The following is a 12,695-nucleotide window of genomic DNA, read 5'->3' on the forward strand; positions in this document are numbered from 1 at the left end:
ACTATATGAGTTCAGAAATCAGACTTAATTGTTAAAACGTTAACAATCTAGAAACTCCGGCTGTATTTCTGATTTCTGCGTTTCAGGTGGATGACACCATGAAGATAGGAGAAACTCTCCTGTCGGACTTATCCGGGTTTCAGTCTCTCCATCGAAGTGCTGAAGAAATGTTAGAAAGATTGAAGACGTATGAACAAGAGCAGTTTAGTGAATGGGCGAGAGATGTCCAGTCCAGCCTGTCTGATCCTAAATCAGGGTTAAGGTAAGAAGCATGTGATATTATTGAGATACTTCTACAACCTTCACCCCTCCGACCATCAAATAAGAAATAGTTTGCCCTTATTATCTTGAAACTATTTTTGGTTTTCTTATAGCTGCTGGTACATTTCATTATTATTATTATTATTATTATTATTATTATTATTAGATTTATGTAAACACAACATATTCGGCAACACTGAAGTTTACCTCATTGCAAACTCTTCTAATAATGTTTATTTGGCACGTAATTTTTTTTAAATTAAAATAGATCTTCAAATGTTACTCAGGTGATGCTTTAAATGTCAATATCTATGAAAATACAGCTAGTTTTTGTACATGCAAAAAGTGTGACTTTATGTCATACTTTGGGGTTAATTCACCCTGAATAATGTATAGTTAAATCGGGTTTCTTCAATCTCATCGCTCGCGACCTGCCAGCATTGGCCCTTTACAATAAAAAAATCCTCAACAAGCTCTCGCTGGTTGTTACATTGATCTCTTTGATTCTGTTTTCTGTATCGTGACGTGCTGAACGTCTTGCGATGCCCGGTACACACGAGACCTATTAAAACTCCATAGCATAATTCTGCATTATTTCTCACGGAAGCTGATGATGGTTTCTGTCAACAATTATTCGTCTCACCGTGGTCAGCAACATCATGATCATGTGAAAAAAAACCATAGAATAGAACTGTGTGGTTCACAGCAGCATGGATTAAAATAAAATATACCGTATTATTGAGGCCGTTATGCAAATTACTACAAAGTTTCAAAGTTGGTGATGTCACCATAGCAACTGATGGAATATCGCTGCTAATTGGGCCTTCCCATCAGTTGCTATGGTGATAAAACCCATTTTTGTTTGCATTTTGCACCAGAATCACTTTATACACATAACCCCTAAACTATCACAGCCACGTAAGGATCAATAATTACTATTGACTCCCTCTTTTATGCATTATATACTAACATTTAGCTTTGTTCCTTTGGCTATCGATGTAGCATACAGCCGAAAAGTCTTGCTGTGGAGTTTGACAGCACCAGCGGAGCGCTCAACGTTCATTATTCCGATCGTCTCATTGTTCTTCTGAGAGAAGTTAGGCAACTGTCAGCGCTTGGATTAATAATTCCTGCGAAGATTCAGCAACTTGCAAAAACCGCACAGCAGTTCTACAGGCAAGCAGTGATTCTCAAACAGGTCTGCACTTAGTTTCTGAATTTTTAAAACTGATTCACTTTCAAACGATCGAGCATTATTGTTTTCATATAAGAAAAAGTACTTTTTGGTCTGTCTTGCAATTGAGAGAGAGAGAGAGAGAGAGAAGTAAAAAAGTGCCCTAAAAGTTACTAAACTCTTATATTGTGATCGACCATAAATAGCTGGTGAATTAGTTCTCCCCTTGTTTTTCGGTTCTAAAGAGTTTGTGTCTTTTAGTCGATTACATCTTAAATTCCTAAAATACACTCCATGCTCACAATGAAGTTCCGTGCACTCCTGGGTAGCTGGGCACGGTAACGAGTACTTCCCTGAATGCCGGTCATTTCTTTAATAAACTTAAATTCCAGCTGCAAGTGAAGTCCTGCTTGGTGAGGAACTTTCTGGTTGATGATCACTGGATAATGATCAGTTCCATGCACATCTATCTACTTCCAATCCTGCTTTTATTTCTCCATAACACAAATTGCCATTAGTAAACATTTTGGGGTTAAAACCCATTTCTCTGTGTCCATCCTCAAGTGATACGCCTCAACCCTACCCCTTAAAGACTTCTCTGCCGGCGATGATGCGCTCCACCAGCCAGTCTGCCGGAGCCATGTTAACCGTTTTCACTCTAAATTAGAATAAATCAGAGCTTGTGGATTCCACATAGAATTCATACATTTAATTCATCACATTAATGACAACATGTAAGGGGTCTTAGCCCCAAAGCATTTGCTTATAGAAATTTGTGTTATGCAGTAATAAGGTTTTGTAAGCACATAGTGTTGATTATGTATTCATGGATATACAGTATCTCTTTATTATTGAAGATCATAGTTAAGCTACAACTTGAAGGCTCTCAGCCACCCCTAAAATTGATTCAATTACATCTAAAAAATATAATTAGAAGAGCAGTACGTTTGTGCTTATATGTACCTGCAGCTTGGGAAGTTCAGAGACAGCCTTTTAGACGTATTACTGCCTATGTGATTGCCCATGTTTTATTTATGCTCTATACAGTGTACAGTATGTGTTATGCATGTGTTATTTTCTTTGTTTTCAGGTTGCACACTTCTACAATACTATAGATCAGCAAATGATTCAGAGCCAGCGGCCAATGATGCTAAAGTCTGCGTTGGCATTTGAACAGATAATCAAGGTAATTATTATCTATTAAATCGAAATCACATTTTAATAATTTCTGTAAACTATTTTTTTGTAAATTGTAGTGATTATGCTATTTTATAGGGCATATACTGTTCATTAATGTAAATACAAATATATATTAATGATTATTCACTAAAGATGATTTTAATAAATCCCTCTGTATCATACATGCTTCAAATGGGGTAAACGATTAGACACCATCTACTTTTTGCAGAATTCCAAAACTAGTTTGGCTGAAACTGGGCAGAAGGCTAGCATAACGTGGGACAATCCTAAAGATCTACAAAGCTATATAGAAAAGCTCCAGCGAGCAGCTGAGCAACTGTCCACCGAAAACCGAAAGCTTAGAAAGAAACACACCGACTTCTGCCAAAAGGTAACGCAAAGTAATTCCTGATATTGTCAGTAGGCTGCCCCTGAGGCTCATTAAGATGTCTTCTAAAAGGCCCAGATGGCCTAAAAAAAAAAGATTATTAAAAAAATGTCTGTCTGGAAACAGAACACACAAAAAAATCTAAGGTAACTTGGGTGTAGAACCTGCTCGGTTTTTATCCATTATGGAAGCGGAATAAAGCTGGACTTCTATTATAAGTGTTGAACAAGAAGCTTTGTTGTTCGGGCGCCTGGATGGCCTCCCCCAAGCCTACTGGTAATGAAGCCATAAGCTTTAGGGTTTCTCATTTCATGAAAGGGCTGATGGCGGCCCTCTTCACCCTGCTTACTGGCCAAGGAGCCTCATTAAATCATCAAGGCTGTATTAAAGTATACACTCTTGAGAATCTTTTAATACATTATGTGCTTAATTTACTAATGGTGGTCATCCATAGAGTCATCCAGGAGGTCTCGCTGTAGCTCATTGCAAAGAGGTGATGATATTTCAGTCTGTTTTTAAACTATTCCTAACCCGCTATTGCCTTTGAGCTAAACAATTTTGTTCTGAGAGACTGAAATAAAATATTATCTCTGTTATATGATCTCTGTGTTTCCAATAAGTGAGGCAGATAAAGTTAAACTAACAATGTGATTCCAGATTATGGGCTTCTTATGCAGTTTCCTGAATTTTCTCTTCTCATAGATTGTTGCGCTTATGAATATTGATTTGCTGCGTCAGCAGCAGCGATGGAAGGATGGTCTTCAGGAGATGAGAAGTGTTTTCACCGGTCTTGAATATCAGGTAGAACTGCCTTGTTTCGTACTAACTGTTCTATCGCTTTTTTTCCCCAAATTCTCTATTCTTACTTGCAGAGTAAAGTGGTCTATATGTAATGGAAACCCTCTTTGTGTACATGAGTAGCACTCTTTCTGTTCTCAGGATATACACAATGATTTCTCACCAGCGGTTACTTCTCTGCTTTTTCTGAGTGCAGATTTGTGCTGGCTGCCTATTAGAAAGGGACATTAATATCACGGCAAAAAAGTATTAGAAATGCCAGTTTTGCCACCTTTTGCCAGCTCTCAGATTCAATAAATCAAAGTAGTTCCTTACTTTTAAACCGAATATAGACTTATATAGTATAAAAGCTAATAAACAATAATGCATGCACGCAACGTAGCTATGTGCTCAATCAGTTGATATACAGCATCTTGTTATATGTTTCATATATGTGATTCCTGGGATCTGGTGTTCTTCTGTGAATGCCTCGGGTGTTTATTTCCGCTGCCTTCATAAGAACAATTTACATTCCCATCACTCTGTGGTCATAGGCGTTTAACTGGAAATTGGGAAATTTGGCCCGGGCACATTAAGGGCATTGGCCGATAAATCACAGGCATGCTGTTATGCGCCCAGCACCAGCTCCCACCGGGCATTTCTGTTAGTGAATTTGTTATTGTCCATTATAGATCCATTACTGAACAAGCCTAACGGTGAGTATCAGAGATTGTTCTTCTGTTGCGTGTAAATTGATCTTTACGTTTTTATTTTAGGGATTCCATCCCGGTGATATGAGGGCATGGCGCCAACATTGGAATCATCAGGTGTACAAGGCCTTAGAGCATCAGTACCAGATGGGCTTAGAAGCACTTAATGAAAATCTGCCAGAAATAAACATTGATTTAACATTTAAGTGGGTACAATTTTTGATGGCGTGTTTCTATAGACACTGAAAAGTCACGACTTTTATGTTTTTTTAACGGTGCTATTTTTTTTTTTAGGCAGGGGAGATTGCAGTTTAAACCACCTTTTGAAGAAATTCGGGCCAAGTATTACCGTGACATGAAGAGGTTCATTTCCATTCCAAACCAGTTTAAGGGATTAAGTGAACCTGGTGAAGAGCCAATATTTTCTGTTATGTCTGAGAGGAATGCAAATGGCTTCATCACCGTGTTCAGCAAGGCAGAAGATTTATTCCAGCGGTTATCGGCTGTCATGGATCAATTTAAGGTTTGCTGCGCATGCCAACGACTTCAGTAGGAGTTGAAAGTTATTTATAAGCACCATACGCTAGTTAGATGTTATTTATAGGACTGAGATCTTCCACCTTCTCTTCCGCTTTCTGTGGGACACCTAGCACTTGATGAGTTTTTTCGAAATGGTCAAGGTGGCTTCTAAAAGGTCAAGATGGCCTGAAAACACCCAACACGATTATTAAAAAAAATATTTAAAAAAAAAAAAAAGGAAATTTTGTGTCTGGCTAAATACACAAAAAAATCTTCAAGCAGGTAACTTGGGGACAAGAACCTGAGTTTTGGTTCACCATCCCTTATGGAAGCAGGATAAAGTCTACGACTAGTGGGGGACTTTTGTGTGGCACCAAGAGGTTTCTGCAGAAATGCATTAATGTGAAAGTACACTTTTGTGTCCGAAAGCCTGAATGGCGCCCCCCAAACATACTGGGTAATCAAGCCATAAGCTTTAGGTTTTCTGATTTTATGAAAGTTCTTTGCTGATGGCGGCACTCGTCTCCCTGCTACTGGCATCTAATCTATCTGCATGCAAGTCTTTAGAGATTTACGCCAGATTGTATCTTTGCTTTTATCATTGATGTGTACATAATTAGAATAAAAAAAGCAAAATCAGCTTTACAAATCCCGCATAAGCTCTGTTGGGGCAAACAAGTTTGTCTATCCCTTTACAGATATGTACAGATTTCGTACTGAATTGTGTACAGAAGTGTGTAACTGGTAATTTAAATATTCATATAATCAATATCACCACCAGTGATCTTTAGTTATTTGCATGTGATAACCATGTGAATATTCCATGTCACTCTGTTCATTTTTTTTCAAGCAATGGGTCGCGATCGGGCAAGTAGATGTTGAAGCTCTGATGGAGAAATTCTTATGTAATGTCAGCGACTGGGAGAAAAACTTCAAAGCTTTGAAAGTACGAGGAAAGGAAGTGGAAAGACTTCCAAGGTAACTGGTATTGTGTATTCTGTGTAATGTGTGTAGACACCCGATCATTACTCCTATATGATCTCATTCCAGAACCATGGACATTAATATAGAGCTGGCGCCCCCTCTGTGGCTACAGCAACCTCCACTTTTCTGGGACTACTATCCCCAAGATTTAGTAATTTCCGTGGAAATTTGTACCCAATCCGCCAACAGCGCATTTGTGAGGTCAGGCGCTGATGTTGGATGAGAAGGCCCGGCTCGCAATCTCCATCCCAGTTCACCCCAAAGGCGTTCAAGCTGTGTCTTTACGGACCTTGGTTTGCGCACTGGGACTGTAACAGGAAAGGGCATTTTCTCCATAGTCCAGCGGCGGTGGCTTCACAACCACTCCAGCTGAAGCTTGGCTTTGTACATAGCGGCCCTTCAGCTGCTGCAGGACTACATCTCCCATAATGCTCTTTCCGCTAAGGGGCTGGCTAAGGAGGAGGGGAGATGTAGTCCTGCAGCAGCTGGAGGGCCGCAGGTTGGACGCAACTGTCCTAGACGCTTGGATATGGCGGACACACCTAAACTCAATAATTAGGAGGGGGGTCTGCACGGTGTAGGATAGGGATGTCAGGCTTGATAAATGGATGCCTTCCCACCACTAAACACCCCTGATGTAGTAAACTGTGGCAGATCTGTACGTTAAGCGAGGAGAGATTAGTAGCTGCCGGTTGGTTTGGAAGCTGATGCCTATTTTTTATTCTATTTTTTTTTGGTGTTCATTTTCACTTGGCTATCTATGTTTTATTAAACAGTTATTTATTTCTTTATATTTTTCACTTTGCCCATTGTTCTACATTTTGTTGTTAGTTGGCGGCCAGTCATTGGTTAGTGGACGTTGTAATGGGAGTTAAGTTTCAGCATAAACATTGTTGGAATACTTATATTCTAGTATATATTTTGTTGATTGGACGCATGTATGATAGAATTTCTTTACATAGGCCGCTTTGAAGGGAACTGATGATGATATATCCGAGTCATCGATGTCCGGCTTGTTTGGATGGGTTTTAAAATTGGTGGTTTACATGTCAACAACAGAAAATAGGTCATGTCAGATGTCTTTGTCCTAAAATATGACTGTAAGCTTTTTGGAAACTTGGTTTTACAGAACTATAAAGGGTTTTTTGTAATAATTTTTGTATTTTTTTTATTAAGCACTATAAAGGTTGACTGCATGACCATTAACTGCAATCCAGTGAAGGCTGTTATAGACGATCTCATTCAGAAGCTCTTTGATTCCCTTCTCATCTCGCTGAAAAAATCAATCCAAGGTTAGTTAGCTTTGCTAAATCGATGTTTACTTCGCATTGAATCGTTGGGTAAATTTCAGGCTTTTCTGATGCTTCACCTCTCGCTATGTAAGAAATCTTCCCTTCTGTCGCTGGCCAGACGGAAGGGGACATTCATGAGAAATGTGCTATCATCAGTGTTCAAGGTGTTATTCTTTCTAGACAGCTTTGCAGATCGCAGAAACAGTGTATGATTTTATCTGAAAATTAAAACAAATGCTCAGATTCTGTTATTGACGTCTGGCGTGGACGTCCGGACTTATCCTTTAGAGAGAGTTTGTAAGAAAGCGATTTGACTTCGTGATACGTTACGAAGGGCCAGCTCTGTGCAAAGAGCTTTGCTTACCCTGTATGATGGACGATTAAGTTTACCGAGAGTTCTTCAAAGTCACCTCACCTATTGAATTATACATTATACAGGGCCACCTCTTGCTGGCTCTCCTGCCAGCTTCCCGTTTAGTAAATAAACCCAGCAGTCGTTCTTTGTAAAATGTTATTGAAAGTTACAGTTTTCTGCCAACAAAAGTATAAATGATTGTTACTTTTGTAAAACTCTCATCTGGAATCACAAACTTTTTTAATCCTTGTGTTATTTGTTTACCAAAAATAGAACGTATTCTTAAAATCTTGTTACAGAATGTTCATTATTAAAGGGCACAAAATCATCCCAGAATGAACCCCTGCCTGTTAGCCGAGACTTGTTTGAAATATGATTTTTTTTTACACTTTTTTCCCAGTTCACTTGCACCAAATTGATACCTTTGTGACCGAGGGAATGGAAATATTATCTAGCCGTCCCCAGAGCGTTGAAGAAATTGGAGAGGCCAATATGAAACATGGCGAGCTGAAAAACGGGAAACCAGAGGTGCGGATTAACATTATGTCGCTTCCATACTCTGTGACGACGATCCGAGCCCATCATGGGTTTGGTTGATCTATGAGAATGTTTTTCACAGCGTCAGATCAATCTGTTGGCAAGTAAAGTGCTATTATAGTGATTATTTTATTATGAGGAGGATGGTAGAGCAATGGAAAAGCCTCCCATCAGAAGTGATAAATAAAATAAAAAATAATATATATATATGCACAAAAATACAGGGGGACGACCTCACACTGCATTTGGGCTTCTCGTCTCGTACAGCTACGTGTAAACTTAAGCTTCCTTTAGGTGTGGAAGTGTTTGATGTAAATCTGTCATTGTGGAGCAGCATGGGACAAAAATGGGATAAAATACATGTTTGTAATAGAATGTTTTTTCAATTTGGCTGTAGCCTGATCATAGTTACGACTAAGATAAGCTTCAAAAGCCATCTGGATATTCTTTCTCATTCTGTAGTAATTCTAAATTAACTTATTGTTTACTAATTTCATGTGGTGAGGGATTAACTCTATATCTATATAAGTTAATATTTGCATATTCACTTTAAGGCAAGATCAGGAAGCCCTATAGCTATGAGCCAGACATTTTAATATCCCTCTTTTTCCCCCTCTATGTTATGTGGACATAAACGATTTCCTGCCTGCTTCTAAAGTGTCTAGCTTTAAAAGTTATCTGGAAATTGGCTTTTACGTTAAAATGTTCTTATCAGCAGAGAGAGATTTTGCACCTTCTCCTGAATGCGACATCATTGATTTTAAAGCCCTGTAGAGGTAGGCATGCTACGGCGCTTCCGTCTGATAAGTTGCTTTCATGGATTAATATGCTATTCGTTTTCCAGATATTGCCTTTATTTAAAGAGGCAGAAGAGAAGAACAGGCTACTGCGCTCGGTAGCAGGAGGCGGTTTAGATACGATTGGCAATCTACGAGCAAAATGGGATAAATTTGAATTAATGATGGAAAGCCATCAGCTAATGATTAAGGAACAGGTGAAGAATAACCTCCTATCTTCAACAATTTGTTAAAACAAAACTGTATGACTCTTAGAAAATCCAGTAGGATCTCTTTCCAGTTCCTAAACTTGTGAAAGCTATATGTTCTTGAATAATTGAGCAGTTTTTCTATTAACATCAGTTACTGTATAATATATTAATTACCAAAGTCAGTCATGTAAATATTTTCATATGAAATAAGTAGATGCCCATTAATGTGGTAATGTCAAGTTTTCTTTACATTTTTTTTTTACAGATTGAAATAATGAAGGACAATGTCAAGTCCAGGGTCCAGGTATATTCTCAGGAACTGGAGAAATTCAAAGCCCGCTGGGATCATCTTAAACCAAATGATGACATCATTGAATCCGGCCAAGAAGATGCTTTAGAGATGAGTGCCCAGTCGATCAAAGAAAAGAAGTTAGAGTTTGATGAACTTGAAGTGACAAAGAAAAAGCTGATGTAAGCTTTTAATAATTTATTTAAATTATTTATCAAGTTCTCCTAGATTTCATGCCAAGCCCAAAGTCTGCCAACGGCTGCTTTTCTGTTCGATGGCTTCTTTAGAACGGAAATTCTGCAAATCACATTAAAAATAATTTTGCTTTATGGCTTTAGCTCACTGCTACTTAAAAGCACATTAAAAAGAAAATGTATTTATTTTTACCTTGTTTATACTTTCATATAAAATATGTTCATTTTGGGAAAATAATTTGTTGACATGAAAATGTATTTTTTCCTTTGACGTTGACTTTTGGCTGGTCCAAATTTTTTAGTTTTTTAATCCATTTGTGGTAAACATGACAAGGAGGGAAATAGTTGAATGAGTTCATTTTACCCTTGTGTTTTTACGTGTTTTGTCTTGTTTCAGCGAGGACTGCCTGCACTTTGGCTTGGAAGCTCCTGACTTCTTCCTGGCAGAAGAAATACGTATAGATATTGAGGGTTATTCAAAAACATGGTCTTTGTATGAGGAGTTCTCCCAAGGTTTATTCGAAAGGGCAAAAGAAGACTGGATCTCTTTCAGGTATGTCTGGGAGATCCTTGAGGTGTTTTTCCATCGGTGGGAGTACTAGTTGTTTTTGTTTTTTTTTTTTGCTTCATTATTATTCCATTGAATTGGAAGATGTAAAATACACCCATGTGCTATCTTTAGTTCATGTAATAGTGACGTCAGATAACTGGCAGATGAGGAGGCTGATGAAAGTAAATATCAATACTGCATCATACGTGGTAACTTTTATTGTAAAGATTCGTGCTGTGGTTTTCCTTGATCATTAGTCTAAGCTATTGAGCACCATTAACGAAGTACAGGAGGGAAGTTTATTTTAGAGAAGCGTTGAAAGCAGGGGTCATAGTATAAAACTGAACGGTCAGTTTTATTTTACCAAGAGGGTGGTAGATAAATGGAACAGCCTCCCATCAGAAGTGATTCAATAGAGTGTAGCAACTCCACTATAGTAGTCGTTGCCTCCTGGAAGAAGTGGTAGAAGGGAATTGAAATATGCATGGGACAGACACATGGCTCCTGAATCTAAGACGAGAGCAAAAAAACAGGCGGACTAGACGGCCCAAATGGTTTGTATCTGCCATCTAAATGATATGTTTTTATATTTCAGGCAGACTGTGATGCTACCCGGCCATCATTAAGTTATAAGGATCTGTAAAGGGATATTGTGAAAGACTAAATTACTATTCTGCAACCTATTGTGTGTCTGCATTCTTACTATATCATTTGTTAAAACAATTATATTTCTGAGGGCAATTTTCTACCATCTCGCTTGTAGAAACCATGATGTGTACAATATCAATAGTCTCACTCGTTATAAATCGCCTTTTAGAATAAAGGCCCTGGTAACTCTTTTCAGTTCATTTTGTTATGCCTGTCCGCGTTTAATGCGTATGCTGCAGCGTTACTTAGGCTTCTCTTTCTCCTAGGACTAAGTACTATAGTTTTGAAGAATACCTTTTGACCTGGCACGATAGACTTAGGAAACTAGGAGAACATACCACAATGTCTGTGAAGTTACAGCGGGATATTGACCGATATAAGGTAATTACCGTTACACACATTGGCAAATCTCAGAAGCCGATCACTTTCATCAAATGTTCTTCTCATGTTGATATCTAGTTATATAGGATGAAAAAACCGTAACTTTGAGTCCATTTAAACTTTGTAGATCATTAATTTTAACTGATTTTTATAAATATATACTATATAAGATATATATTGAGTAGAACCAGTTACAGCAGATTGTATCGTTAAACCGTAGTGATATGATATATGTCGATCTTCTTTACCCCAGAACGTTGTGCCTGTCCTGAAGTACGTACGCGGGGAACATTTGTCTCCTGATCATTGGCTGGACCTTTTCAGGCTTCTTGGGCTTCCCAAAGGAACTATGTTGGAAAAACTGTTATTTGGAGACCTTCTTAAAGTTGCTGATGTTATTATATCAAAAGCTTCAGAATTAAAAGTAAGTCTTCAAACGAATTGCCACAAAACTGGAGTTCTATTGAATTTGTATTTTTGTAATTTTTTTTATAAAATAAAAAGACTGAAATGACATTAATTTCAGTCTTTTTATTTACTTTTTTTTATCTTTAATATATGTATGTATGTATGTGTGTGTGTATGTATGTGTATATATATAATTACACTCTTTAAAAAGCCAGCTTGCAGTAGCATACTTTTTTGTTTTTGTTTTCCTTTTTTTTCTTGACAAATATAACTTTTTTGCAATATATTTGAACAGGACCTTAATAGTCGCGCTCAAGGTGAAGTTACAATCAGAGAGGCTCTGCGGGAGCTGGATCTTTGGGGAGCCGGAGCTGTGTTTACTTTGACCGATTATGAAGACAGCCAGGCACGGAAAATAAAGCTAATCAAGGACTGGAAAGATATAGTGAATCAAGTTGGAGATAACCGGTGCCTTCTCCAGTCTCTGAAGGATTCACCGTACTACAAAGGCTTTGAGGATAAGGTGTCTATATGGGAAAAGAAGCTTGCGGAGCTTGATGAATATCTGCAGAATCTCAACCAGATACAAAGGAAATGGGTGTACTTGGAGCCTATTTTTGGCCGCGGTGCACTTCCAAGAGAACAAGCCCGTTTTAATAGGGTGGACGAAGACTTCCGGTACGTAGAGCTAATGCTTGAAATGTTTTATATTTAAGTTTCCCTCTTCCGTGTAATTTTATGTGTGTAATTAACTTTGTAAGAGCTGTTTTTGAGTAGACCATTGTATTTCAAGTTTTTGATCCCTTTACTTGCTGTGGTTTTTTTGGATGAGCCAAAGGTCTAAATATGGTCTCTGGTCTGGGTGTTTTTTAAGGGACTTTATTTTTTTTTTTCCTGGTATCCAAAAGGACATGGTCCTCTTTTTTTTTTTTCCAGGGGATTCGCCCCGGAGACCCCCTTGTGACCACAAACAATGGTATACATACGTATTAAGCATGAAACTGAGAGCTACTCAACAACTACTGATTTTACGGGCATTCCCACTGCCAGTACTCACGATT

The 12,695-nt window shown here is 38.2% G+C and overlaps 1 protein-coding gene across 1 annotated transcript in view; it reads left to right on the forward strand.

Annotated features, from left to right (window-relative positions):
- LOC149288903 (cytoplasmic dynein 2 heavy chain 1-like) overlaps positions 1 to 12,695 on the forward strand; it is a 140,725-nt gene that overhangs the window by 8,035 nt on the left and 119,995 nt on the right. The window contains exons 11-26 of the mRNA XM_089491172.1: positions 87 to 262; positions 1,264 to 1,459; positions 2,526 to 2,621; positions 2,844 to 3,005; positions 3,705 to 3,803; positions 4,556 to 4,695; positions 4,784 to 5,012; positions 5,859 to 5,986; positions 7,169 to 7,284; positions 8,040 to 8,167; positions 9,021 to 9,170; positions 9,430 to 9,635; positions 10,045 to 10,200; positions 11,112 to 11,226; positions 11,480 to 11,650; positions 11,930 to 12,312. Coding sequence (XP_089347298.1) covers positions 87 to 262; positions 1,264 to 1,459; positions 2,526 to 2,621; positions 2,844 to 3,005; positions 3,705 to 3,803; positions 4,556 to 4,695; positions 4,784 to 5,012; positions 5,859 to 5,986; positions 7,169 to 7,284; positions 8,040 to 8,167; positions 9,021 to 9,170; positions 9,430 to 9,635; positions 10,045 to 10,200; positions 11,112 to 11,226; positions 11,480 to 11,650; positions 11,930 to 12,312 — 2,651 coding nt within the window. The remainder of the gene's footprint in view (positions 1 to 86; positions 263 to 1,263; positions 1,460 to 2,525; positions 2,622 to 2,843; positions 3,006 to 3,704; positions 3,804 to 4,555; positions 4,696 to 4,783; positions 5,013 to 5,858; positions 5,987 to 7,168; positions 7,285 to 8,039; positions 8,168 to 9,020; positions 9,171 to 9,429; positions 9,636 to 10,044; positions 10,201 to 11,111; positions 11,227 to 11,479; positions 11,651 to 11,929; positions 12,313 to 12,695) is intronic.

The sequence above is a fragment of the Sceloporus occidentalis genome, unplaced genomic scaffold (assembly GCF_023333645.1).
Source record: "Sceloporus occidentalis isolate IW3139 unplaced genomic scaffold, rSceOcc1.0.p SCAF_49, whole genome shotgun sequence".
Lineage (NCBI taxonomy): Eukaryota > Metazoa > Chordata > Lepidosauria > Squamata > Phrynosomatidae > Sceloporus > Sceloporus occidentalis.